The sequence below is a fragment of the Pungitius pungitius genome, chromosome 18, assembly GCF_949316345.1.
Source record: "Pungitius pungitius chromosome 18, fPunPun2.1, whole genome shotgun sequence".
In the NCBI taxonomy this organism is placed as follows: Eukaryota; Metazoa; Chordata; class Actinopteri; order Perciformes; family Gasterosteidae; genus Pungitius; species Pungitius pungitius.
The window spans coordinates 13,988,586-14,015,253 of record NC_084917.1 but is presented as its reverse complement, the minus strand read 5'-3'; the positions used below and the strand labels follow the sequence as shown (position 1 = coordinate 14,015,253).

General features: G+C 43.7%; 1 protein-coding gene across 9 annotated transcripts in view; it reads left to right on the top strand.

Moving 5' to 3' along the window:
• tcf4 (transcription factor 4) overlaps nucleotides 1-26,668 on the top strand; it is a 160,664-nt gene that overhangs the window by 67,201 nt on the left and 66,795 nt on the right. For all 9 annotated transcript variants that reach the window (XM_062558765.1, XM_062558763.1, XM_037484484.2 and 6 more), the window contains 3 exons: nucleotides 6,918-6,976; nucleotides 21,935-22,061; nucleotides 23,333-23,382. In XM_062558765.1, coding sequence (XP_062414749.1) covers nucleotides 6,918-6,976; nucleotides 21,935-22,061; nucleotides 23,333-23,382 — 236 coding nt within the window. The remainder of the gene's footprint in view (nucleotides 1-6,917; nucleotides 6,977-21,934; nucleotides 22,062-23,332; nucleotides 23,383-26,668) is intronic.

The following is a 26,668-nucleotide window of genomic DNA, read 5'->3' as shown; positions in this document are numbered from 1 at the left end:
GCCTCCCCAAAAAATGTAACGCTTTACACAGGAAGACCACGCCATGAATAAATATATTGATTATTTCATATTCAGTGCTGGCAGCATGGTTTGTGTCGGCTCTATTGTGCGCTCGTGTGTCCGTACCTCGCAGACTTTGTAGAAACTTCTGGACCGGTGCCCAGCGGTGTCATGGAAACGCTTGAATCGCTCGGAATGATTCATGTCTGCACAGTCCAACCCTCCCCCAATCACACACACGAAGAGAGAGAGTTTAACCCTTCTTCCCTCCCTCCCTCCCTCCCTCCTTCTCTCCCTCTCTCCTCGCTTTCTCTCCCCTGCCCGTCATCTCGCCATCCTCGTCAAATCGCACTGTTAGTCACATAGTTTATTAAAATGGACTCGTTATTTGGACGTCGGAGGGGAGACTTCTCAGTCTTTCCTTTCAGGGCTCTCCAAAAGTGCGAGTCTAGACGTCGGCGTTGATTCTGATGGACCGGCTCCGTTGGGCCGCTGAAGGACAACCCCCATCGGATGGCTCTCCATTTCAAAAGAAAGAAATCTGCACAATTAGAGTATCAGAGAACAATGAAGAGTTAAAAGATGAAAACACCTCTCCTGTTTCACTCCTTTAGTAGTTGTGTCTTTTGCTCTGTGAGGCAACCTCCTTAAAAGTAAAGTGCCCAAACACCTGGGTGAGACATATTGATTTATTCATCTTTTCGCTCAAATGAATTGCTTTGACAATTCAGTAGCTGTTGGGTCCTTGAAGGGACATGTCCCCTACCCTCCCCACCATGTTCCACGGCCTCCGTCTCCTCTCACCGCTGGTTTCCGCCTCCTCTTTCATCTCCTCTCCTTCCCTTGTTTCTTGCTCTCCACTTGTCTCCTCTCGTGCTCTCTCCTCTCTTGTTACCTTCTCTTTTGTCTTCCCTTGTCACCTATTATCCTCTCCTATCTCTCTCCTCCCCCCGTTTCCTCCCCTCTGCTCTCCCCTTGTTCTCTCCCATCTCCTCCCTCCTATCCTCCTCTCCTCTGTTCTGTGTTTACTGCTACTGATATAATTGCTGTGCTTTAGTTAATGGAACTGCATTAAAGTAATTAAGATGAGCATTAATATGGAAGAAGTAATTAATAAGTAGAAAGTACACAGCTCTCTGTTTGGCATTGATCAGAACATATTACTTTGCAGTGTTCTCCTTTGTCTCTGGAGTGAAGGAAGTCCGATTTTTTCACCAGGCTTTGACGTTCATTAACCCCTTCCTGACTCACGCTGCTCGTCACTGGGGGGCTGCACACCATGTAAGAGGATACGCAGCTTTTACGCAAAGTTTACGGAAGGTCTTCCTTGATGCTTTGTGCTTTTCCCGCTCTTGTCTCTTGCTGACAAGTCGACCAATCAGAGGCTGTGGTTCTGACAAGTCGACCAATCAGAGGCTGCAGTAATGACTTGTGATCTGTGTGGCAGCTCCGATATGATATACTGTACATTGCAGTGGTAACTAACATCTAAATCATATTAGGCTGAAGAGTTCATAGTGTTGAGACAGTAGGTTTTGTTCTTTGCAGAGTTGTGAAGTTTCAGAACAAGGTGAAAGTTGACTCAAACACCCGTCCATATTAGGGAGTAGAAAATGAATTCAGTATTCAGCCATGGGGAAAAAATAATAAAAGGCTTATTTAGCAAAAGTGTGAGACAAACAACAAAGTCCATCACTAAGAGCACAGGTCTGAGAGTCGTTCTGGGCTTCGAGGAGGCAGACGTGGCCTGCTGGTAAGAATACGGGAGTAAAAGGTAAAATAATGATAACAACCATTGAAAAGCTGACTGTGTGACATCACATAAAGAGATTACCAATCGGACCCCTTGGTGGAGACGGACCTTCGGTCTCTGAGGCTGGCCTTCATCCAAACACAGAGAGACACGGAGAGCTGTCTGCTGCCCGTCAAAGCTCTTTGTGTTTGTCCGGTGTTATTTCGGCGCTTTTTGGACACACACAGGGTCGAGTACAGGATTAGAAAACAGATGGAAATAAAATAAGTAGTGTAAGTAGGGCCGTGTTCCTGAGGTTGAAAACCTGAGGTGCACCAATTTGAATTTTAGCATTTTTGAGTGCCAACTTTAGCTTTTACACAAACTGTGAGCTGAATGTTTTCCTATTAGTAAACAGTTTAAACAAATAACAAAATCCAAATTCTCAACAAAAAAACTAATGCAGTGACAATGTTTTATTCTAAAACAAATCCAGACGTTTAGGTCACTAAAGGCTGAAAAGTGGGAGAACCAGAAGCAGGGAGCTACGCAAGTTTAAAGCTTCCGGTTTGGAGTTAAATGTTTTGCACTGAGTGGTCATTGTGTGTTTGTTATAAATATCTCAACATGCTAACTTTACATGAGCTCTGACAGCAATTTGAGCTTCGGGATTATTACTCAGTTATTTGTGTAAGGCTTTGTAATGTTGAATCAAAGAAGGAGGAAACCATGCAGGGAAGCTTTGTGTGCAGTTTATCTGAATCATACATCACCACCAAATGTGGAGATCAGAGTACTTTGTGCTAAGTGCATACTGGAGTTATAATCCTGAAAGAAAATAGCATACATGTAGCATCAGTGAGTGATTTCAGTCTATATGGGAAAATACCTAAAAATCTAATGTGTGTGTGTGTGTGTGTGTGTGTGTGTGTGTGTATATGGGCTTCTGATAGATTTGATTTTGAATCAAGTGTAATGCTGCCATTGCAAGACGTTGACTTAAAGAAAGAAGGCCAGTTAGAGGCTCCTTTAGCATGAGAGCAGCTAATAGCCTGTTCCTGTTGCCTCCCAGCTTGTAATGGAGCTTATTCGGCTTTCCTCTCTCGCCGTCGTTGATTAGCAGGGATTTGGTCCTCCCGGCTCACTGACTTCTTTATGGGCTTTATTTGGCAGAGTGGGCTGACCCCCCACCCCCCTGCACCTTTTGGACGCCCGCAGCCAGCACACTGTAATGAGTGGCGGGTCGTCTCGGGGTCCTCCTCACAGCCAATGAGCCTTTTTATGTTGGTCGTCCAGGAGAAAATGTCACTGCCGAGTTCCTCCAAGACGTGGCGAGTTTGTAGGAAGAGGAGTCGAGGTTTCACATTGGAGGAAGTCTAGTTTAGTGTTGGTTTTTGGATTAGTTTGGGGCTTTATTGCGTTCCTGTGACAGCTCATGGTTGAGATAGGAGGAAAGACTTACAATGTTTCAATGTCCAAGGAACAGCGCTCGTTAGTCGTGTATCAACAGTTTGAACAAGCAGCAAGCAGAGATCATGTTTCGTACTTGTCAGGTTGGCGGACACACCCCCGCCGAGTTCCTCAGCAGTTAAAAAGTTGAGGTTGCAACAGTCCGGATTACAGTTTTTTTTTTAATTGAGCCCCATATAGATGAAAAACCGCGTATTTAGGATGTCCCAGAAGGTTTGCTTAGACTTAGTGAACATTGTTTCCTGTCATTAGACAGCAGACAGGTTCCTTGAAGTCTTTTACGAAGCGGTTGTATAAAGATAATTCCTGAACAACTATTTCTTGTTGCCAGAGGCAACATCTGATCTTAAAGTCTTTTGAGGATTGCTGCTTACCGAGAAGTAGTCCAGTTTCAAGAATTTATTACAAAAGCCCTCAACAGAGGAAGGACCCCTTTGTTCCCAATGTTCCTTGAAGCGTTGTTGTGGTTTCCGAAATCTTTCATGAAGGCAGTTTATAAGATCTAATGACACTCATGATCATCCTTTGGACGGATGTCAGAAGTTTTAGAGCCCCTGCTGTGATTAATTAATGGAGGCTCTTCAAGGCCTCTATGGTGCTATAAAACCTTGAAATAAAGTCCTAGAAATCCTGCAAGATCATATACCGCTTAAAATAAGTCTTTTTTGAAGAGCTTTCCCGGGGTTGGTAGGGCCCTTGACGTGCATCACATTAGCACCACTACTTGGAAATAAGGTTCTGCACAAACCAAAAGAACCAAACAGGCCCCCAGAGACCATTTTATTCTAAGAGTCGGGGTTCGACAGGTAAACAGAAAAGAAGCCAGAAGAGAGGAGGTTCTGCTGGGATCTCGGTGTGAGAGCATCAGAGGACATCGGGGCTTCAGTAGTAATGTAGTGTTCACTGTGTTTGCCTGATGCAGTTTGTCCTTTTTCCTGGATGGACTTTGCCAATACTGATTTTTTGGAAGGCATCCTCTGGGTTTGTGCTTTAAATGGATTAAATTTAGGAAATTTCATAATAGACTGAGTCATTGGATCTTCATTCACATTAGTCTGCTGCACAAAATGGAAAAAATCTTTTATATTATAAGACAAGAAAGGAGGGAACATTCAATATCATAGCCCTCTTTTCTCAATTTTTTTTTTTAATATGTTTGATGAATGGGAAAAAAAGATCTGTGTGTGTGTCCATTCACGCTGTACGGTGACACGGTGTGTGTGATCTTGTGCCTGACCTTTCCCATAATGCTTTTTTTTTCTCTTCAATGTTGCTCTCTCTTTAACAGGCGAATTAAAATGGCAGGGTGGTAGTACTGCGTGTAATACATGAGCTCGGCCCTCAGAGACAGCAGAGGTGAAAAGGTCGCCGTGTTTGGACAAAAGTTAAGAACTGGCCTCGCACAACTGGTCAGAATGTATATTCTATATTCTTTTGCCAGTTCGGTTACAATGTATACTAAACATCATTCAGTCACTTTTTGTCACTTTACTGTAATAAAATCTAAAGTATAGTTCTAAAAGTCCTGATGTTCTCAAGCATTTAACAGATTTTTTTTTGCACAGGAAAATTCCACAAAAATGAAAAATTTCATGAAATATACAAATATCAGGAGTCACATTCTACACACGGGCCAATATTGCAGAAACTAATGATGATCTTTAATGGGCGTAAGTCTTCTCTTTTGGTGAAAGAAGCAATAAATATTTACTTGAAAATGAAACCGTAAAAAGAATCAACAGGAGGTGAAATACCAGTACTGGCTCAACTTGTGTTTTGGGTTTTGGTGGCATGTTTTTTTCTCTTCTTAAAATAAGTCCAAATAAGTCCGAAGAGAGGGATTAAATAAGATAAATAAATTGCGTTACAGAACACCAGTGAGTAAATGATGAATCATACCGTATATATATTTCTGTGTAATGTGTGTGTGTGTGATGATTGACAATAGAAAAATATTAAAGAGTGAATTAATAATACAGTGAGATAAACCAAACAGAATAACCAGATTTATTTTAAAACCTTGTTTATTGAATATTATATTTTCGTTTTATTTCTTAACATTTATATTCACAATTCATAGAAGACATTTTGCATCTTCATTGTAAAATAGTTGAAGGATTTTTGTTTTAGTTGCAAAGGTATTTGCACTGTTATATCAAAAAGATCTTGCGTGTGTGTCTTTGCATGCGTGTTGTATTGCATCTTTTGGATTAATTGCACATGACTGTGTGGATATATTTCGGTACCATGCAAAAGTATTTTTGCATGTGTGTGTATGGGGCTCCATATACCGTGTGTATGTTAAGTTTGTGTGTGTGTGTGTGTGTGTGTGTGTACATCTGTGCCAGTGATTTCCAGTTATTTGTGTGTGTGTGTGTGTGTGTGTGTGTGTGTGTGTGAGTCTTTGTATAAGTGCCAAATCGGCCCAGCTGGCATCAGTCTTAGCCGAAGCCGAGGCCGCTGGATCGGTCGCACACAAAAACACACACACACACACACACTCGTAGTCGACCACGTCCCCATTCTGTACGCCTGTAATTATCAACCTCTTCTGCATCGACTACCCTGTTGGCGTGCTTTCAGCGCTGGTCTATACACGGCTGATTCAAACCCTTCACCGCGTACACGCTCCATTCTCCTCCGCACATGCTCGCCACCAAACCCCTCCATCTCATCACCGACCCGCAGAATGTAATTACACACTAACCGCGGTTTGATATTTACACTGGCTGCAGATTTAAGGTTTCATCCGAGAAGAAGGTCCACTCGGTTAAAAATACCCTCAGAGTGGTTTGCGAGAGCTCAGGAGCAGAGGGGGAATTAGCCTTGTTGTCTACGCGCCGCAGCGCCCATCAGAGGCCCGTTTCCACGGCCACACCCCGCGGGTTTGTGTCACCTGACGCCACGCACTGATCAATACAATGTTTAACATGTTCTGGACGGAACACCGTCTGTAAGAACCGTTGGCGATTCCACAGTGCATCCCGTTTGATACATGCAATCGACAGGGATCTTCTTTTAGATGTTTGGCCACCTGAAAACTGTAATACCTTTTCTCATATTTAAATCTATACCTAAAATGATGCGGTGGATGAAAGTTTTGTTCCCCGATTCAAAGCTGGAGCCGGTAGCATGAAGAGGTTTCTATGCATCACAGGCATAGCAGATGTCCCACAAGGACACACACACACACACACACACACACACACACTCTGTTCTCCGGAAAAGTCACTTTGGCCTTTTTCTGCAGAACACTGAACAAAGTGACAATGACTGATTGGTTAAATGAATGAAAGAAAAATTGAAATTGAAAATGCACCCAATAATTGACAGAGAATCGGTGAAGCCAAGTTCCCATTGGTCATTTCATGCAGATCCATTTTCCATCAACAGTGGATTACATTTAGTGCCGTCAAGTCAGTCGAGAAATAATAATTATACACCTGCTGTATGTCTGAAATAAATGTAGTTCATATGAATGAATGAAACCTTTATTAAGCGATATGTTGTGAAGCTAAGTGATAGAAACGATTGAATGGTTCACTGGTTTGTATCTTTTTCTACATTTTTAGGAACGGGTCACCTGCTTACATTGTCTTTGTCAGCTCTACGTAGTAAACGACTGCATGAATCGTGTTGAGCTCTGATGAATGAGTTGTTTGTGACGACGTGGATGTGACTCCCTGTGCTCTGCTGTCTTCTCGTCCTCCTGCAGGTAAAACAGAGAGGAGCTCTTACTCCTACGGCAGAGAGTCCAACCCGCACTGCCACCAGGTCAGTCCCACTGTCGCCTCTCCTTGTATGAGGGGGGGGAGGAGGAGGGGCGGGATTTCAGCTGGGGGACGTACAAGGTTGCGTTGAAATGGACACCTTGAGGCCGGGTCGTGTCGCCGAGCACACTGCAGAGGAAAAAGGATTTAGCCTGTAGCTAATTGTCTGTATTATTATTTATTATTATTCTTGTCTGACTGGGGATTTTTGCTTGGTTGAAAGCAGTGAACCAATGTTTGACATTATTTATCCATGTAAAGCTTTGGCCAATTAATAGTGGGTTTATTACAACAAATGTAATCCATTAATCATTTGGTATTAAGTCATCTTCTTACTTGTCTGAGGAGATCCAGCAGAACAACAAGAGATTTGGTTATTTCATTATTTAGCGTCTCGTGCGTCAATCATCCTCTCGGCGACTAAAAACAACAGCTGCCACATCGTGGTGTTAAATGGATTCTGATCTTTTCCAGGGGGATGCCTATCTTAACCACACATTCCCAACTTCACAACACTAATAGTTCTTCATTTTGACTTCAAGTCTAATTCCTTTTGAAAAGAGTTTGAATGGACGGCGGTGGCGCCAGGTGTTATGGAGAATTTGGTAATAGCTGGGCTTCTTAATCTGCACTGTGATCTTCCAGCTCAGTTACCATGGACCACATGCCTCCATGAGAAGATGCACATTATTGATTAAGAAAATGTACAGATGTTTGCATTTAATTCTGGAATATGAAACGGGGAGAAGCTTGACTTGCTGAAATCTGATGACCTCCGTCACAAGTCCCATACGAACGCAGGCTCGTTGGGAAAGATGAGTTTGATGTCATGAATTTATTTATTTATACATCTAGTAATTAAAGCTGATGAAAGTGAAAGCTGCTCTAAAAGAAGCTGTTACATTTCACGTTGGGTGAATACCTTCCACAGCTGCTCAAACGTACCTGTACACACCACTCTGTGACAGTTCCAGCACACACACACACACACACACACACGGTAAGAGTTTTCATCAACTTAGTTCGGCCTTTAACCTTGCATTCATCCATTTACTATATTCATACATACTTCCTTTTAGCTCATATCAATTAATATGTAATCTTTTTTTTCTACAAATCCACCCTTTGTTACTCATTCCTTCATTCTTGATTTACCTTTCCACCTGTTCACTGATTCATGTATTATGCTCAGGCATCTCTCATTCACTCGTGCACTCATTTTCTTAATAGGCGATTGTTCATTCATTCATCCATCCATACATCCTTTCAGTTATGCATTCATTTATTGGTTGTTAATATATTCATCTGCAGAGATCACTCTACGGTCTCTCTAGTCTTTCCATCTGCAGTACTCATGTACTCATACATTCGTTCACTCATTCATTGAAATGTGTTCTTTCATCAGTCCACTTTGTTGCATCCATCCATCACCAACTTGCTGATTTTTTTTTATTTTTAAGCACTGTGCATATCCAGCTGTGGCCTTTTGTGAGGCTACATACTAAACTGTAGAGGACGAAAATATGAAATAAATCAAACATTACTGCCTCACTGGCCACTTTCCTACTGGGCTGCTGTCAAATTATCCTGTTACACAGTCTGAATGGCCCCTGATGGAAATTGTTTGGAAATGGCAGATAAATTTACATGCTGGGCTGAGGTCCAAAATCCTCTGGCTTCATCGGCGGCCGTTAGTGAAAGAAAAAAAGGAAAAAGGGAAAGCACTTGGAGGGGAGGATGAGCTTGTGCGCTAACAGCGGGAATATTTCCAATGACCCCAGTTTGTTCCACGACTCGGAGCGAATGCAATACATTCGTACCATTGGTAAATGTAGGCATGGCTTCCACATTTTAGCCCTTTAAGTGATCATTATACACACCTTGACTCGGTGGCTCAGTCACAACATCAAATCTGTAAAATCCACCTGCAGCTGAGGGCCGAAACATTTACCTGGATGGTTCTGTTGGGTTTTTCACTTTGTCACTCGGTCTCACATTGTGTTAATCTCATCAGGTTTCCTGTGTGCGACTTGGGAGGAGGGTTAGGGGAAGTGTACCTTCAGCTATCTGCACTGAATGATGAATACTAAAGGATGACATCATTTCCAGTGGTTGCTAGGAGTGGTTGATACTGCCCGCATGTTGTCTTTGACGTTTCCTTTTGTGGGGACGTCATTTTACGTCCACAGTGGCACAGACATTGGGGCATAAGTGGATGTTTTGGACTTTCCCCTCGGTGATCTTCAAGTGTCTGTGCGTCCGTCTTCAGAGCAGAAAGTGATTGACAGTCGGACAGCACCCGTTGGTTCTGGGGTGCAGCCCGGCGTTTGCAGTGTTTATTTTCTGCACAACCAAGCCTTTTTACTTCAGTAGTCCATTTGCCGACTGCTTTGTTCCAGTGTAAACTGGAAAGCTGACTGGGTCTGACTGGTGGTAATGGGTGGTGGGGGCTGGGAATCGTGGCCCCCTGCCAAGGAAAGAGCCCATCCCTCCAGCAGCTCCCCTAAAAACACCACCACCCCCTCCCAAAGCCCTCGTCTGTTGGCTGAAGATGGCATGAATACGCCCAGCGCACCAGGGATGGAAAAGGACTTCATGTGGTTTAGCTTTATGTCTGAAGAAAGAAGAACATGTTCAAACCATTGTTCTATTTTTAGACGCAATTTGTAATTACATACACATGCACACACTATACATTTTCTATTTTATAAAATATATATATATATATTCTTTTTATTTGTCTTGGCTTACAAGTCACATTTCAAAGGCTTATTGTTGACCTTGGAAGCAGCACTTGACGAATCAATATCCCCTTTGGGTGCATTTATCTGCAGATGTGTGTTTGATATATTGACATGATGTTCATCAGCAGGTGGAATTCAGCTGTCAGGATCCTGACCTCTCTTTCCCTCTTGCCTCATTGCGGGTCTCTGTGGTCCTCTGCAGTGAGGGAGGCTGCACACGCGTTCTTGACATGACAGTCCTTTGAAAGCTCCGTTGTCACCTGTCACTAGCGTTACACCTGTCAGGGAGATGCGATAGTTGGCTATTTTACAAGTAAACAACTGAATTGGGTCGTTTAAACGGTGCTGACGGAGCCGCTCTACATCTGATGGACGGATAGCGTTGCAGTGCAGTGATCTTTTTCCTGCTTCCCAGAGGTTGAACCATATGGACTCAAATGACTCCCTCATCTATTCCTTCAGCGTCACACAGGGAAAAGCCATCAACATGTTTTGAGCCACCACCGGCAGTCAGTATGTTGTTTACTCTCCCCTCCCTTAAAGGGGCTTTCTGTGGCTTCGCGGCTGTCGTCACCTGAACGCCACGACAGAAACCCCCTCGTGGCTCGTGTAATAAACACCGTCCACACACACACACACTTACACTCACAGTTTGACTTCTTTAATGCTGCTATCTAAAGCTATCTGACGGGATATTCTGTCTACATAAGCAGACATATCTGCATCACCTTGATGACGGGACGGGAGAAGATCTCTCTCTCTCCCTGTCTCCTCCCTGGCTGCATATACACACACACACACACACACACACATTTATACTCACACTCTCTGGCAGACCAAAGCACGCCTGTCATGCAGTTATCGCCTCACAGATCAGTAGGTTAGTCGTGGGCCGGCAGCTACAGCTGAGGCAGCAACCGTCTGGATGTGAGGTTCTGGTGGAATGCATTAAAAAAAAGGTTTTAATACGTCTCCCTCCCTCTCTCACTCTCTCTCTCTCTCTCAATCACACACACACACACACCCCACACTATACCATCACACATCAGTCAGTAGAAAGTGCTGAAGGCTCCGTTTTGAAGCTTTCAGAGAGGAAGCTCAGAAGCTGCATTTACCTATTAAAGAAGGGAGCGTGCACACACACACACACACACACACACACACATACACACACACTTCTATCAAGGAACTGGTATATAGATGTGTAGAGTTTTCCGTAACCATAAATCAACTCTGGCAAACACGCAAGCATGTGGTGACCGTCAAGAAGTTTGGGGGCATTTTGCTCCTGTCACATTTTATTTTCTCTGGCCTCGTCGACACTGTAATATATATATAGATATATATATATATCTATATATATACATATATATACATATCGTGGACATAGGACAATACTGGCCTGAAGTACAGAGAACTTGTACAGGGCAGGATAAGATGCAAAAAAACCCGCTTTATTATTGAAGTTTATTTTACACAAATAGCAAAACATTGGAGTCTATATATACACAACTTTTTTCCTGGAAGTGGAGGCTTTACAGGGTATATACTTTGAGCTGTTCACATTTTTAGAACCTCTACTTACAGCCTCTCTTAATCCTGTGTGTCATCTGCTGCTCTGAAGTTGAATGTGTTCTACATCGTCCAGCTAAAGCAAAAAGGGACAAGATTTTAAATGTTAATAATCATAATAATATATCACGTTTTTAAGCTTCCTTTTTTTCTGTCAGAAGCGTTTGTCCCTCCTGATGTGTTCGAGGACCATCACAAAGATACACATTTTAAATGGTACCGGTTTTCACTGCCTACAGCTCGGATAAAACCCGCTTTTCAACCCCGCGGGGGAGTTATGCAGATCAGACATCGGTGAATGTCCTATCAGCAATCAAAGATCTAACACCTACACTGGTGTGCTTTTCACTCCTAACAAGTCCTCAACGAGCTGGTCCTTAAACACTCTGAGGGCTCTCCAAACACACTGACCTCTGACCTCCAGCCCTCTCTGATGGGTCAAGAGACTGCAGAGAGAGCGAGTCCTCTAGATATCACCGAACATGGCTCCCTCCATGTCTGTCTGCATCTTCATTTTCGGTCGCGTGTGCATATTTGTGTGTGCGTGTCTGTGTGTGTCTGTCACCGCCAATCTCATATAATGGACTCATCAGGCTCATGTAATAACAATGAAAACAACTATGTCAATGATAATAGTGATCATCTTAATGATCATAATCACAATTATTATTATCATAATTAAAATGATCATAATACTTTTTATAATTGTTAGGATAATAATAACAATGGCTGTCAATTACAATATATACAGGGATATATATACTAGTAAATAAACATAGGATGCCTACATTGATTTCTAACACAGTGTTATTATGGGGAACTTCAAACAGCAGAGCCTTCTATGACGATATTCTAAAATGTGCTCACATGAGGCCTTCCTCCTTCACGGTGTTCACAAGAATCTTTTGAAATAAATAATGTATCAGATGGAGTTTCATTTCTCCATTTAATGTATCTCTGTCTCTCGATGCTGTGTTTCCACAGATCTATGGAATGTGTCTTTATGGACGCCAGGCTTTCTTCTGTGTGTGTGTGTGTGTTTGTGTGTGTGTGTGTGTGTGTGAGTGAGTGAGACAGTCCTCATGGTTCCCATGCGTGGGCTCTACAATGGAATCTGGTTAGCTTGCACGTTCATCATCACTTCATTCCGTCTGTCCAACGTGGCGTCCCCATTGGCTGTTTTCCGACCAACGGCGCGGCAGCTGGAAGAACAAGCCCCCAAGAGCTGGTTTGACGTCCAGGAAGAAAAAAAAAGAAAAAAAACAAGGGCAAATCAAAGACTCTCTATGGAGGGAAATATTAATGAAGCCACTGTGAGCAAAGACCACATCCTGATCGGCCGTACTCTGTAATCCCTCCTTCATCAATATCTCCTCCAACATCCGTTCAGTGCAACTATGCGTTTGGTGAGATATTCCTCCCAGCAGCTGCTGTCCATCTCTGAACACACACACACACACACACCCTGATCACACACACACACACACCCTGATCCAGCTGCTCGTCGCTCTCAGGAGACCTACATCCGTCGTTTAGTCTCATTTTCCGGCCGCACACATTGACATTATTTTATATGTCGTTTTATTTGATCACAGACACCACGCTGCCGGGCTCAGGTGTACTGCATGCGCGCTGACACATCAGCTATGACCGGTGACAGATTGTGCGTGCTATCCGTTATATGCACAGCATATTGGGGTGAAATACACACATTTTGAGCATCTCAAATCAAGTTTGATAATGTCATTTAAATGGTGAAATAACTTTAAATGAAATGATTGAATGCAAATAGAAATGTTTTAGGTTTGGCTGATTATGAAATGCCTTAGGCTCATTGTAGCATATACATATGTCCCATAGAAACAAAATATCCACAGGATGAGGCAAACTGGACTTATTTGAAGCCCAAACCTAAATTAAATATTACAATACAGAACATGAAATTAATATATAAGCTATCATTACCTAAAATATTTTTATAAGATATAATGGATGAGAACAAAGAAAATGTGCCAACAAGTAACGTGTTGATGTTGTAAGAATAAGCAAAGACTTGTGATTGAACATCTATGAATATGTTAAGAAAACTAAAACAAGGAATACAATTTCATGTTTTTTTAAACACCTTTTAATCCCTTTTATGGAGAAATATGTTTTCCCAGTTAGGTGAAAAAAGTAATTACATAATTTGGTAACACTCAATCTTAGCAAAAATTGACCTCTGCTTTTAAGTGCTTTTTGAGGATTGAGATCTGAAGATTAGTGAGTTAGATACAAGGAGAGCCTCTGAATGGGTTTCAAAGTAGTGGCTGAAGTGATCAGAAGTATTGATGAAATCTCTGACTCCAATTTGGTTGCAAGCCAAGCAAAACATTTCCTGGGGACCAGATTTCAAGCCTGCACCTTAAAGTTAATATTGGTGTTTTATAATGCTATAGCACTTGTTCACTTTGTTTCGACTTTCTTTCAGATGTGTTTGTATTCAATTCATCTGCATATTTCTTTATAGAAACGCAAGGCCTGGCCCAAGCAAGAGGCTTATCAGATCTTAAGTGATTGTGTAAACGTGGCAGACTCAAGACATGCAGATTTGAACAATCATTCAACAATCATTCATGCCGGCCAGGATGCACAACCACAATGAATGTTTACATGAAACCATCCACACAATTACACAGGTCAGACTTAACGTCACTGATCAGATCCCGATCACTGTGTTACTCAAACTACAAACCAAGGAGATGTCATGCTCGGTTGGAGATGACACAGATAGGCCAATAATGGTGTCCACAACTTTTAAAATGTTAGTCAATGTCAACTTGGCATGCTATCACATATAACAATGGATTAGTGTTGTCAAACGATTGAAATATCAAATCATGATTAATCGCATTTGTGTCATAGTTAATTCAAAATGAATCACAATTAATCGCAAATTTTTATCTATTCTAAAAGTCCCTTCATTTTAATGCTCTTATCAACATGGAAGTTTATTTGACAGAAACGCAACATTGCTAAACAGGGCGGTACAAAATAAAATTAGAAAGTGCACATTTCAGGTAAACAAGGCATGTAGTGCAGTTAAAACAAGGCTTATGTTTTCTTTTCGTCAAGTTTGCTGTGAACAAAGCAGTCAGGCCTCTTATTTCAAGAACAATGAACCGTAACCATTAGGTTACCAATGAAAGGTAAGCTACTACTTCTTTGCTTTCAGCCAGATACTCAAACAGAAAAACCTGTTGACATTTTCAGCAGTCATCAGTCATCCATCCCCGCCCCAAGAAAACGTTAATTTTGCGATAAGAAAAATTGACGTTGTTATAATGGGTTTGCATTAACGTCATTAAACGCGTTTAAGTGACAGCACTACTATGGATAGAAAGCCCTTTGAATTGACTTTCCATGGCTTATCGTAGCATTGACGGTAGTCACTAACTTCCCATAATAGACCCTGTGCCTTTCACATTAGCTGCTATTATTCTTTTCATTCTTGCTTTTGTTGTTAATTCTGACCCTCCATCCAGGTGTGGTTTTAAAGTAACTCCATAGAGATTTATGTCGTTTTTGAGGCTCAACTTGCTCATAGTGGATTATTTATATGCCATTGCTGTCACGCCGTATTTTAACCTGGAAAAACCAGAGGTCGAGAGAAAAAGCCTCCGTCCCTTACTCGTCGTCAAAAGGCGTTTGATTGATTCCTGCCTTCGACTCAGTGTTTGCTTTAACAAGTTCTCGTTGGTCACCGGCACGGTGGAGGGAAACCAGGGAGCTGCTCTCTATCTCTGTCAGTGAAGTTAACCCTCAAACAGCATGGTGCCTGTCACACACACACACACAGAGAAACACACAGATTGAAGTAGAACAGCTGGTAACAGACATACAACAGAACTGAGCTGTCAGGCCTACACTACAGAGCTGACACGCACACACACACACACACACACGCACACACTCACACACTTATGTAAAAGTAAACCGGTCTTCATCCTTGAGATGTAAGGAAAGCTAGCTGATATTTTTCATGTGTGCTTCCTTCATCAGAGTTCAGTTCTGCCGGACCTCTTATCTGTGACAGATGAAGCAACAACATCCTGGATCCCACAGGATCCTTGAACCTCCTTTAAATAGGAAATATAAGCCAACCAGGCCTTGTACTTACTTCGAAATGAATGCATGGCTTAAGAGAGATAGTTCAGGCCAATATTGATAAAATAATTATAAATATGGCTACCGCACGGTACCTTTAATATTTTTTTATTTTTGCCACCCCTTTTAGAAAAGCTCTCCTTTTACTGCAGCGGGGTCTGAACGTGGTGTCGGCATTGGTGAGATTGCAGGTACAGGTGGAGCAGCGTGGCGACGGCTCTGCTCCCGTTCCATGGAGGCTACGACAGGGTGGAGCATGATTCCTGCCACGAGGCGTGTCTCTTTTTTAACTCCTTTTTGGTCTCCACCACCTTCCGAGGGAAACATTTGTGCTTTTAGATGAGAAATGCTCCAAACGTGCACCAGCGCACCTCACAAATAGGAACGTCCTCCCTATAAAGTTTTACTGCTCCACTCGGTGTGTGTTTGTTCCTAGTTATAATGACTAAAACGTCTCCACAGACTACAAAGTAAAGGCAGCTGGGACTGAGGCATGATGGGAGCGATCAGTTCAAGATGGCACCGCAGGGTAGCCTATTTCTCATTCTCTTTTCATCTCGCTTTTCATCTCCAAATATAAATCTGTCTCTCTATCTATCATTCATTCACGTAATGTCTCCTCCCCCTTCTTTCCTGACTATCCCCCCCTTCTTTTCTTCCCCTCTCTCCCTTTTCTCTGCCTCCTTCCATCCTGTTCCTCCCAATGCCTTCAATCCTTTGTTTCCCTCTTCCCCTGTCTCTCACCTTTATTATTTTCATTTTATTGTCTTTATTCTTACCCCCTTTCCTTTTCCTCCCGCTTGCCTCCCCCTTTTTACTTCTGTCCTTTTGGCCGTTTGCTGTTGTCTGCCCTCTGTAGCTTTTTTCTTCTTCCCTCCCGCTTTCCTTTTTCCCTTCATGTGTCTCTACCTCCCTCATTCTCTCTACCTCTTCACCTTGCTCCCTTCTTCCCTCCCTACTTCTGTCCTCTTTTTTTTTCTTCTTCTGTGCTTCTTCCCTTTCCTTGCGGTTAAGGTTAGGGGTTACTCTCACCAACCATGAAGTCCTTTCCTTGTTTATTTCCCTCTCTTTCCATCTTCTCGCAGTTATCGTCTTCTTTCCACTTCCAGTCTCTTATCCCCTTTCTCTTTTGATATTCTTCCTATTTTCTTTGTTTCTTCTCCTAAACTTTCATCCTCACTTTCACCCCTAGTTCTAAAACTTCTGATTTACTTTAATACTTATTTTTTCTCAGCTATTTTCTTCCTCGCCATTCCCTCTCTCCTTTCTTCAATGCCCACTTCTCCATTCAGTTTCATTTGCATCCTTCTTCCCTTACTTTATTTCCTCTCCTTTGATCTAGCGTGTGCGTGTCCCCCCCCCCCCCGCCCCCCCCTCTACACACATACACCCCATTCCCTTCTAATTGCTTGCAGGAAGCTGCCAGATATTGTGAGGTGTAATGTGCTGTCTGATTCTTCTCTTAGTGTTCTTAAATGATCGCTATTTATTTGTCAAGCCAAGCGTTGAGCGCTAATTAAGGAGAAATGCTTTGAACTGCTTTGCGTGTGTGTGTGTGTGTGTGTTGGAGTGAAGTGTGTGTGTGTGTGTGTGTGTGTGTGAGAGAGAGAGAGAGAGAGTGGGAGAGTCTCTGCTTGTTGTTATCTGTCCCCGAGGTTTTTTTTTCTTCCTGTGACATCATTCTAAACACACACACACAAACGCACACACACACATAAACGCACGCACACACACAGCAGCTGGTGTTTCAGAGACTCCGATCCAAAAATTATCCTGCAGCCAGAACCAGTTGAGAACCACTGCCTTAGATGACTTTGGCTATTGAAACCTCTTTTGTTGACGAGTTAAAGCTGTAGTTGAGCTTTCTTAAGCCCCGCCCCTTTTTGGTATGTGCTCCAATAACAGTTGAACAAGGTTGGGACTTACTTGGCAGGAAGTCGGTCAACTTTCCCTCAAATATTTGATTTTGCTGATTAGATTATAGGTTACTCCTGTAACTGTTATTTAAAATATCAAATCCAGCAGGTGGAATGAAGGAACATGATACTAAAAGGTTTTCTGTAAATGAAGACACTGAAAAATGTTCTGTTTCAGGATCACTGTCAAGTTTTTTAAGGTCAGTCAAGATGAAAAAAAAAAATGTTCCACGCAAAAAACAAACCGAATAAACAAATTGGAAATTTCATTCCTACAAAAGGGATATAAACAGTTCAATATGTGCTAAGAATATTTGTGCATTGATACATGATCACAATAAAATGAATCACCATCGAGCCTCCATGCTTATTATTTATTAAGTCATTTCCTGCTTTTCTCCTGTTGAGCCCACAAATCTTCCATCCAAACGTTGGCTTCTGAGAACTTTCCAACTTCTTTTCGTACTTTTTAAGTGGTTGAAATGATTAAACTGTTGTGTCAGACTCCGACTCGATGTGTATAATGTGCAATGTGCGGTTACACTGTTCCTGCTCCAGTGTGAGTCCAGTTTTATTTGTGTCTCCCTGCTGCTTTCTTTCTGTTTCTGGTAGCAGCCTCAGGGCCTCGCTCCCTCAGGAGTGTGTGTTGTTGTTGTGTGTGCACAAATGTCTGCACATTTGCGTGTGTGTGCGTGTCAGCTGGCACGAAGCTGGCGTACAGGTGCGCCGCTGCCTCGCCAGCACTTCCTGGTAATTAATGACTCTTTCCTGTCCCCCTCTCTGTCTCTGACCGTGTCCCTCTCTCTGTCTCTGACTGTGTCCCTCTCTCTGTCTCTGACTGAGTCCCCCTCTCTGTCTCTGACTGTGTCCCCCTCTCTGTCTCTGACTGAGTCCCCCTCTCTGTCTCTGACTGTGTCCCCCTCTCTGTCTCTGACCGTGTCCCTCTCTCTGTCTCTGACCGTGTCCCTCTCTCTGTCTCTGACTGTGTCCCCCTCTCTGTCTCTGACTGTGTCCCTCTCTCTGTCTCTGACTGTGTCCCCCTCTCTGTCTCTGACTGTGTCCCCCTCTCTGTCTCTGACTGTGTCCCCCTCTGTCTCTGACCGTGTCCCCCCCTCTGTCTCTGACCGTGTCCCCCCCTCTGTCTCTGACTGTGTCCCCCTCTGTCTCTGACCGTGTCCCCCCCTCTGTCTCTGACCGTGTCCCCCCCTCTGTCTCTGACCGTGTCCCTCTCTCTGTCTCTGACTGTGTCCCTCTCTCTGTCTCTGACCGTGTCCCCCCCTCTGTCTCTGACTGTGTCCCCCTCTCTGTCTCTGACTGTGTCCCTCTCTGTCTCTGACTGTGTCCCCCCCTCTGTCTCTGACTGTGTCCCCCTCTCTGTCTCTGACTGAGTCCCTCTCTGTCTCTGACTGTGTCCCTCTCTCTGTCTCTGACCGTGTCCCTCTCTGTCTCTGACTGTGTCCCCCCCTCTGTCTCTGACCGTGTCCCTCTCTCTGTCTCTGACTGTGTCCCCCTCTCTGTCTCTGACTGTGTCCCTCTCTGTCTCTGACTGTGTCCCCCTCTCTGTCTCTGACTGTGTCCCTCTCTGTCTCTGACTGTGTCCCCCCCTCTGTCTCTGACTGTGTCCCCCTCTCTGTCTCTGACTGTGTCCCTCTCTGTCTCTGACTGTGTCCCCCCCTCTGTCTCTGACTGTGTCCCCCCCTCTGTCTCTGACTGTGTCCCTCTCTCTGTCTCTGACTGAGTCCCCCTCTCTGTCTCTGACTGTGTCCCTCTCTTTGTCTCTGACCGTGTCCCCCCCTCTGTCTCTGACTGTGTCCCTCTCTCTGTCTCTGACTGTGTCCCCCGCTCTGTCTCTGACTGTGTCCCCCGCTCTGTCTCTGACTGTGTCCCTCTCTCTGTCTGTGTTTTTTTGAGTCCCAGTGGAGACATGGGTATAAACTGAGGAGGGAGAAAGAAAAAAGCAGCAGTAAAAAAAAGAAAAAGACTTAAAAAACAATCATGTAATGTCTAAAAGCTCTTTTGTTGATTTAAATGACATTTGAATGTGAGAGAAATGTTTCAAAAAGTCAACCCATTGTTTTAGGGGACGTTGCAGTCCATCCGTTCTTTTTATTTTGACTGCTTGCTGCTCTGCCTGCCCCGCTACTAAAGTATCTTCCATGTTTGTCTTTAGTTCCTCTTTCTCTCCATCTTCAGACTTTCTGTTGTCCTTATTTCTGCTTCTGCTTCTTTTTACCCCTCTCTCTCTCTCTCTCTCTCTCTCTGGTAATCTATCTTAGCTAATATCATCTCTGTGAGCAGCTGGGTACCGAGGCCCAGTCAGCTCAGTGAGACACAGACCTCTGTGTGTGTGTGTGTGTGTGTGTGTGTGTGTGTGTGTGTGTGTGTGTGTGTGTGAGAGAGAGGGACAGAGAGATACAGCATCAAGGAGAGACAGAGAAAACATGATAATGTACAATGTAAAAAAAGGGAGCAACCGAGGAGCAGTGAACGATGGAAATATATATTAGAGACATATCCTATTTTTATCTATGCAGAGTGATGGTCACTATAGATCGCCAATAAACGCACCTCTCGGATTGGCCGAACACATTTGTCTCCTGAGGAGAAACCCTAACTAGTAATGAATGTTTCTCTCTCAGTGAAATGACACTGGAAGCATCTCTCGCTTCCTTCCTTCCTTCCTTCCTTCCTTGACCTTATGACGTTTACTAACGGTAAAAATAAGGAGTCAGAAAACACAGTGGTCGTCTGTTTTGGACCTTTTGAAACCTCTATTTCCCCTGACAGCACACAACATGACTAACGGGTGGGGGGGGGGGGGGCAGAACGAGACAAGCAGGTACATAGAGATGGATAAAGTGAAAGAGAGAGACAGACGGCTACTTTGCTTTTCCTCTAGCCTCGTCTGGTTGCCCGGGTGACCGGCCTGGCCCGGCCTGGCATCGGTGCTCAAGTGCGAGAAGAAAAAAAAAACAAGAAAAGGAAGGGAAAAAAAATCACCACAATCAACGAGACCCTTTTTTGTTTTAGAGGGAACCCCCTTTTACCCCCAATGACACACAGACACACTGAATCAGTGTGTCTGTGTGTGTTTGTGTGTGCCTTTTGTGTCTGACTCCCTCTCCGTCTGCGCGTGTGTGTGTGTGTGTGTGACTGACTTTATTTAAGACAAGGGCCCTTTTGTTTTAAGCCAGAATGGCTGTGAGGACGAGGCTGGCCCTGTAATTGGCCTACTTAGGCCCTGCTTAGCATGAGAAAAGCCCTTCCTTGGCCCGGCAGTGCAGAGCTAACTCTTGTTTTCAGAGGACGGACGCGACTGATCAGAATTCAGATTAGCCCCCCCAAAAAACATCCCTCCATATCCCCCCCCCCCCCCCCCCCCCGCCCCCCTCTCCTCGAGAAACCCTACTCACTAATTACTTAACGACAAAGCTGGGAAAAAAGTCCACAGTTTAACAGAGTAGTGGTTGAGTCCATCTAAGGGGGTTGGGGGGGGGGGGGGGGTCGCGATCTCTTTTTCACCTCTTCCCTCCTCGCGAAATAACCCCCCCCAAACCCGGCCCTCTGCTGCATTCTTCACGGTGCCCTTCGTTCTCACGCTCCGCTCCCCCCCTCCGGCAGGGCCCAGGCGCCACTTGTTGCCAGCGAATCGCTGAACTTAATTAGCGGGGACAATGTGCGAGCGCTTCGCTGAGTCGGAGCCGTAAACAGAGTCACCGAGTTAGAGGAAGGACGAGGCGGCGGAGAGGAGAAGTTAGACGGCGAGCCGCGGACGGGGGGGGGGACGCTTCTCCTCGCCCAGCAGCATGAGGTAAATACCGTCTGAGGAGGAGAGGCGGCTTCGGGACCAGATGTTATTTCGGTTCCGTCTGCTCTTATCTTATCTGTGCTTTATTTGTAATTACAACATGAATAAATGGAGGGTTTTTTGTTAGTAATGAGTCCATTTTCGAAAATGTTCTATTTTAACGTCAGCACCAATATGCTTCTTGTATGACGGTCGGTGCGTTGGTCCATTTTCCGATCCGATTGGGATCCATACCTGTTTGCTCTCAGCATTCTGATCATGGCCAAAATGATTCCAGTATTCTCTCTGAAACATTCCTCCTACATCTAACATTCCCTTTTGAGCTCATTTTCAACGTTTCAATGTCGACATTGCAGCGATCCATACTCTCTTTGATCATTGACGTTGGGCCACTGTTGGTGCGCCCGGGGTTCCAGACATTTCACGCCGCCTCCAAATGACAAACTTCAGCATCTCGACTTAAACAGATACTTCCCCCCAAAAACGACATTGCAGCAAAGGTGATGAATGTCTTTGGTAGCGCTGGTCCACGTTGTCCTGATCATTTCCTTCAGCACTGGTATTACAAGAGGTCAGCTGGTATCGTACTCCGCTGTGACTGGTGTGTCTTTGCAGTCTTCCAATCAGAAATATGCTTTCCTGCTTTGTGTGAAGTCCCTCGTGAAAGAACACTTCCTCCACCTCATGCGTTCTGGTCTTTGACTCACAAGGCCACATGATTGACAGTCTCTCTCTCTCTCTCTCTCTCTCTCTCTCTCTCTTTGTGTCTGGCCCAGGCGACGCTGGGTGACGAGTTGGGTTTGGGGAGTCCCGGCGCCGCATCGCCCACCAAGCCGGCCGGTCACTACTACCAGCACTACGGCTCCAACCCGCGCAGGAGAACGCTGCCCATGGACACCATGGGTGAGACGCCCCCCCACCCCCCCTAACCCCCCACCACCACCACCACCTACCACCTTACTCTCATGCATGACCGCTCTATCTGGAACAGATACCTGCAAGAACCTCACCATAAGCCTTTAAATACATTATTCAAAGGAAATGAAATAGTTCCTTGTAATGACAGATATTATATCTCAGTTGCAACACTGGTCCACCATATTTAAATTAACGGGGAATTGATATAAATGGGCTGGACAAAATATTAGAAATATAATGGAACTCCAAACCACCAACACATTCTCCAAAATGACAACAAAGTGAACTCCTTATAAATAAAAACAGCTTTAAAACATTTGTTTTATTAATCCCTGTCCCCCTGATCAGCCTGTCAGAAGCCCCCCGAGCTTTATTACAGACACATTTAAACAAAGGATCACACGTTAACTAACACATTAAGTTAAACTTAAAACAAATGAGAATACAAATCGCTGCATGCTGTGTTTGTGTCAAGTACCTTTTTGTTATAAATGAAATGAAATGTGAAAGTATCAAATATAAGATCCCAGATAATGTGTCTGATTAACAGCTCAACTGTTTTGTGGATGGATTTATACTAAATTTATATTTAGACCTTTTATACTACTTATTTATACTTCTGTTTGCTGTCTGTTTTGTGTTTTTTTTTAAAGAGGGCTGAGAGTACTTGCCAGTGTGTGTCCGCATGTGACCATCCTGTTGATCCGTGTGTGTGTGTGTGTGTGTGTGTGTGTGTTTTGAGGGAGCTGCATCCCTCTAAAGGTACAGGGGTCTTTTAGACGCTGCGGCCTTGGTACCGTGAGGCTTGGAAGGACACTCCGATTTCTAAATTACAAAAAGGCAGTCATTCATTTTTCCATCAACGTCTCACCTTCCCAGTTAATAGACAGCTTCTCACTCCCTTTGAGAGAAACCCTGAAAAATAAAATAAACGTGTCAAAAGCTCCACTGCCTCCTTTTATCAAACCCGGATGAAAAAGAAAAAAAAAATCCACCATGTCCTTTTTTTGTGTTGGGTCTTTTTTATTTGCAGCGGCGCATTGCGTCGCGCTTGTTTGCAGTGACAGCTTCCTTTTGTCAAACGTTTCCCCGGCGGTGGGAAAAGCGGCCTTGCTCTTTTTCCTCTCGGGGTGATCGATTAAATTCAAACAAATAAAAACCAGTGTCTCCTTTCTCCAAAAGGGAGGAAAAGGAGCCTCTTCGGCCTGATAAAACCTCATGAATTGTTGTGTTGCTTTTTTTCTTTTCTCCCTCAGAGGTTCACCCAAAGAAGGTGCGGAAGGTCCCTCCCGGCTTGCCGTCCTCAGTAAGTGACGATGGCTTTTATTTGAAATGATCATTTTCTTTACTGTGTCTGCAGTGTTTTCGCTGCTTCGAGTGGTTTTGCAAAAGGAGGATGGCTGCTCATGCTCCAGCGTGCTGGGGAGGTTAAGCTGCACGCGTTGCCAGGTTCTGTGAGGTTTTCAGGGGGGAAGAGGAGCCGAGCCGGCACCACCCGACTGTCGCCTCATTGTAGTTCTTTCCTATTTTGGGGGGGAGTCAACAGGACACATTTCATGCCAGTTAGAAAAGATAAAAGATGTATCTTTTGATACGTAGTTTCATGAATGGTTCTTGTTTTCTTAATGTTTTGAGAAAATAACCCTACAAGCGTTAGATTGAATATTTGTGTTAGATCTTTGGCATCACGGGCTAAAGGTGTGAGCAGTGGAAGCTGCAGGTGGTTCTCTCTTCAGTGGCTTGGAAAGGACGGATGTCTTGAGAGAGGCGGAGTCGTAGAAGGAAGAAAAGCTGCACGCGTTGCCAGGTTTTGTGAATTTGCTGTCGGAGCCGGACGCAAACAGCTGTCGGCTTTTTGTTGGCCTTCCTGTTTATTTTTTGGACTCTTCTCAATAAAGAAATGAGGTAATGTCAGAACAGACAAAATAATTGCCTATTTGGTGCCTATTTTTTCTTTATTTCCCCCATGAAGCATTTCGAAGCAGAATGCAGACATTTAGTAAATAGCTTAAAACACACTATGACACTACCAGCCACTATTTTAAGTGTTTATTTTGAATCTACAAATGACAACAAATACAAATTGTCTTACTAAGACATTTCTGTAATGTCTAGGGATATTTTTAGATTTAAGTAGCCCTAATAAAATGAAAAGTCTTTTATATGGTCAAGCATCATAATTATTTTTGCAAACATCAATGTATATTATAATTCTTATAGTTATAATACTTTATTGTATATGTATATATATATTTTTTTTTATATAATGCATTTTTTCCAAATGCATTATATGAGGATTTTTTAAGTAGCGTTTTCTTTTTAATTGAAAATGTAAATTAAAATAGTTATGAAGCGTTATTCCTTGTAGATAAGAAAATGTTAGTAAGTGACCACCAATTATGAATCTTTACCTAATGAGTAAATATCCCATGATTATTGTTATGAAGTATTATTAATTTGCATGAGTGCTTGTTACAAACAGGTGTAATAATATACATACGGCCATATCATAATGTAATACACCTTTTCATGTTTGTATACTGCTTGGACACTGGGACTCATTTATAGTGTGGGCTGTTTGTTAAGAAGGAGCACGATGATCCCTCTTATATCTGTGTGCTGATTTCCACAATGATTCCGTGCGTACTGGTTTGGGGGATTTTTCAAGTCTTTCTGGTCGATGTGTTGCTGGTTGGAGGCCTTGAGGGTGGAACTCAGTGGGACCAGTTCAACTCACAGAACACGAGGCGGCGCGTTCTGCTCCATCAGCATTTACTGCTCCTCAAAGACATCTGAAGACACATTGGACTTACAGAACATGTCATCTTTATGCCATTGAATTATTCATTCAGGCAATCCCTTGTTCCAGCCCTAAGCAGATCACCCATTCACCAAGTCACTGCCGTAAAGGATGAAAAACAAAATGAGAATCATTTAATGTCCCGGCTGCTTTTCACTGATTCTGCTTAGTCTGTAACTCCAACATTTAAATTGGTGTTCTGCTGAAGGTAGTTGATCCATCCATTACTAGATGAATGTCTTTCTAATCACTTTCAATGGTGTTGGACATTTCCACACAGGCCTCTCTGTCTTCATGTGACTCTAGATGTCATCCATCTTTGGGTTGGCGTTGATAGCAGCCAGGAGAGGACCACAGCATCAAAGTATTTATTAAAGTAGTCGGGTGTTCAATGCATTTATTTCTAATTTGTACTTGGAAGTGTTTTTACATGTGGGGAGTTTTTTTTTTTCTTCTCTGCTGCTGACCTCATTAATGGCCAGTTAACGCTGGCTGAATGTACGGCGCGTCGGCCGCCTCTTTGGCTCGGCGGGAGTCCGCCTTTCTGTGGCCCCGGCCCTCTTTGTCCTGCGCTTCCTCCTCTCCTTCCTCCCCTTCGCTGTGTCTGCATCCGCCTGGGGAATGGTGTGTGTGTGTGTGTGTGTGTGTGTTTGGAACAAGGAACAGCAGTGAGGAAGCACGTGAAGTGGACTGATGAGACATTTCATACATACAGGTTAACAAGCAACAACACTGTGTCTTTAGCAATTTAACTTATGCTATCGGGAAGACAAATACGTAGTTAGATTCAACAAATATAACTATATCTTAACTTTAGGTTTAGGCAACTACATGACATCATTAGGCTGAACAATGTTACGGTAGTTTTAGGCACCAGAACTACATTCTTTGTTTAAAGTAAGAAAACATCATGGTTTTGTGATTTGGGAGCTTCTAAACCTTTTATGTAGGGTTGGTCATCTGAAATGACTTGATGACACTCTGACCTGTTCCCCTCCTGACTTTGATCCAAAGGCTGTCCTCTGGTATCGGTCCATGTGCCAGCACGGCGTGTCATCACGGTGCGGTCCAATCACAAGTCCACAGTACATCAGTTCACACCCTCAACGCGCTCCCACACGCGTCTCCAACGACCACTTATGATCACATCGCACTTCCTTGCTTTGTATGCTAAAAAACACGTACATCATTGTGTTTGAACAACCAAATATTGGTTTTGTTGAACCAGAGGAAGGCAGCGATGCCCTTCCTGGCTCTAGTCTGCCAGAAAGGAAAAATAAAATAACATGCCAGCTGCTCTTTGGTGTTTTCAAGGCAAGCCAAATGGCCCAAGGTGTTTGACACAGTGGCGATGTACATCTCTGTGGGCTTTCACAAACTTTCAGACCTTTTGGACAAAACCAGCTAATTCGATTTGAAAAATTGACGCTGTTTCCTGCTACGTCCTCCTTGTGGACGAATGAAGACTCCTTATTGTGTACTCTAAAAATCACACGAGGTTTTGGGGTTTGATGCGTTTTAGGCGGATGGAGCCCGGTTCCCAATTGCAGTAAAAGTACGGCGTCTAATTTGTTATTCTAAAGCTTTCATGTTGAACCCTTCATGTTCAGGAGACGTTGGGTTTTCCTTGGTGGTAACACAACAAGACCCAGATAGCAGGACCCAGCTGGGTTCCTTTCCTCCTCTCTTTCCTATACATGCCAGGCCACGTACGCATGTGGTGTCGGCTGATCGGATTCCAACACAGTTATATCTGTTGTGGCCTCGTTGGCTGATAAAAGTTGCACTGAAA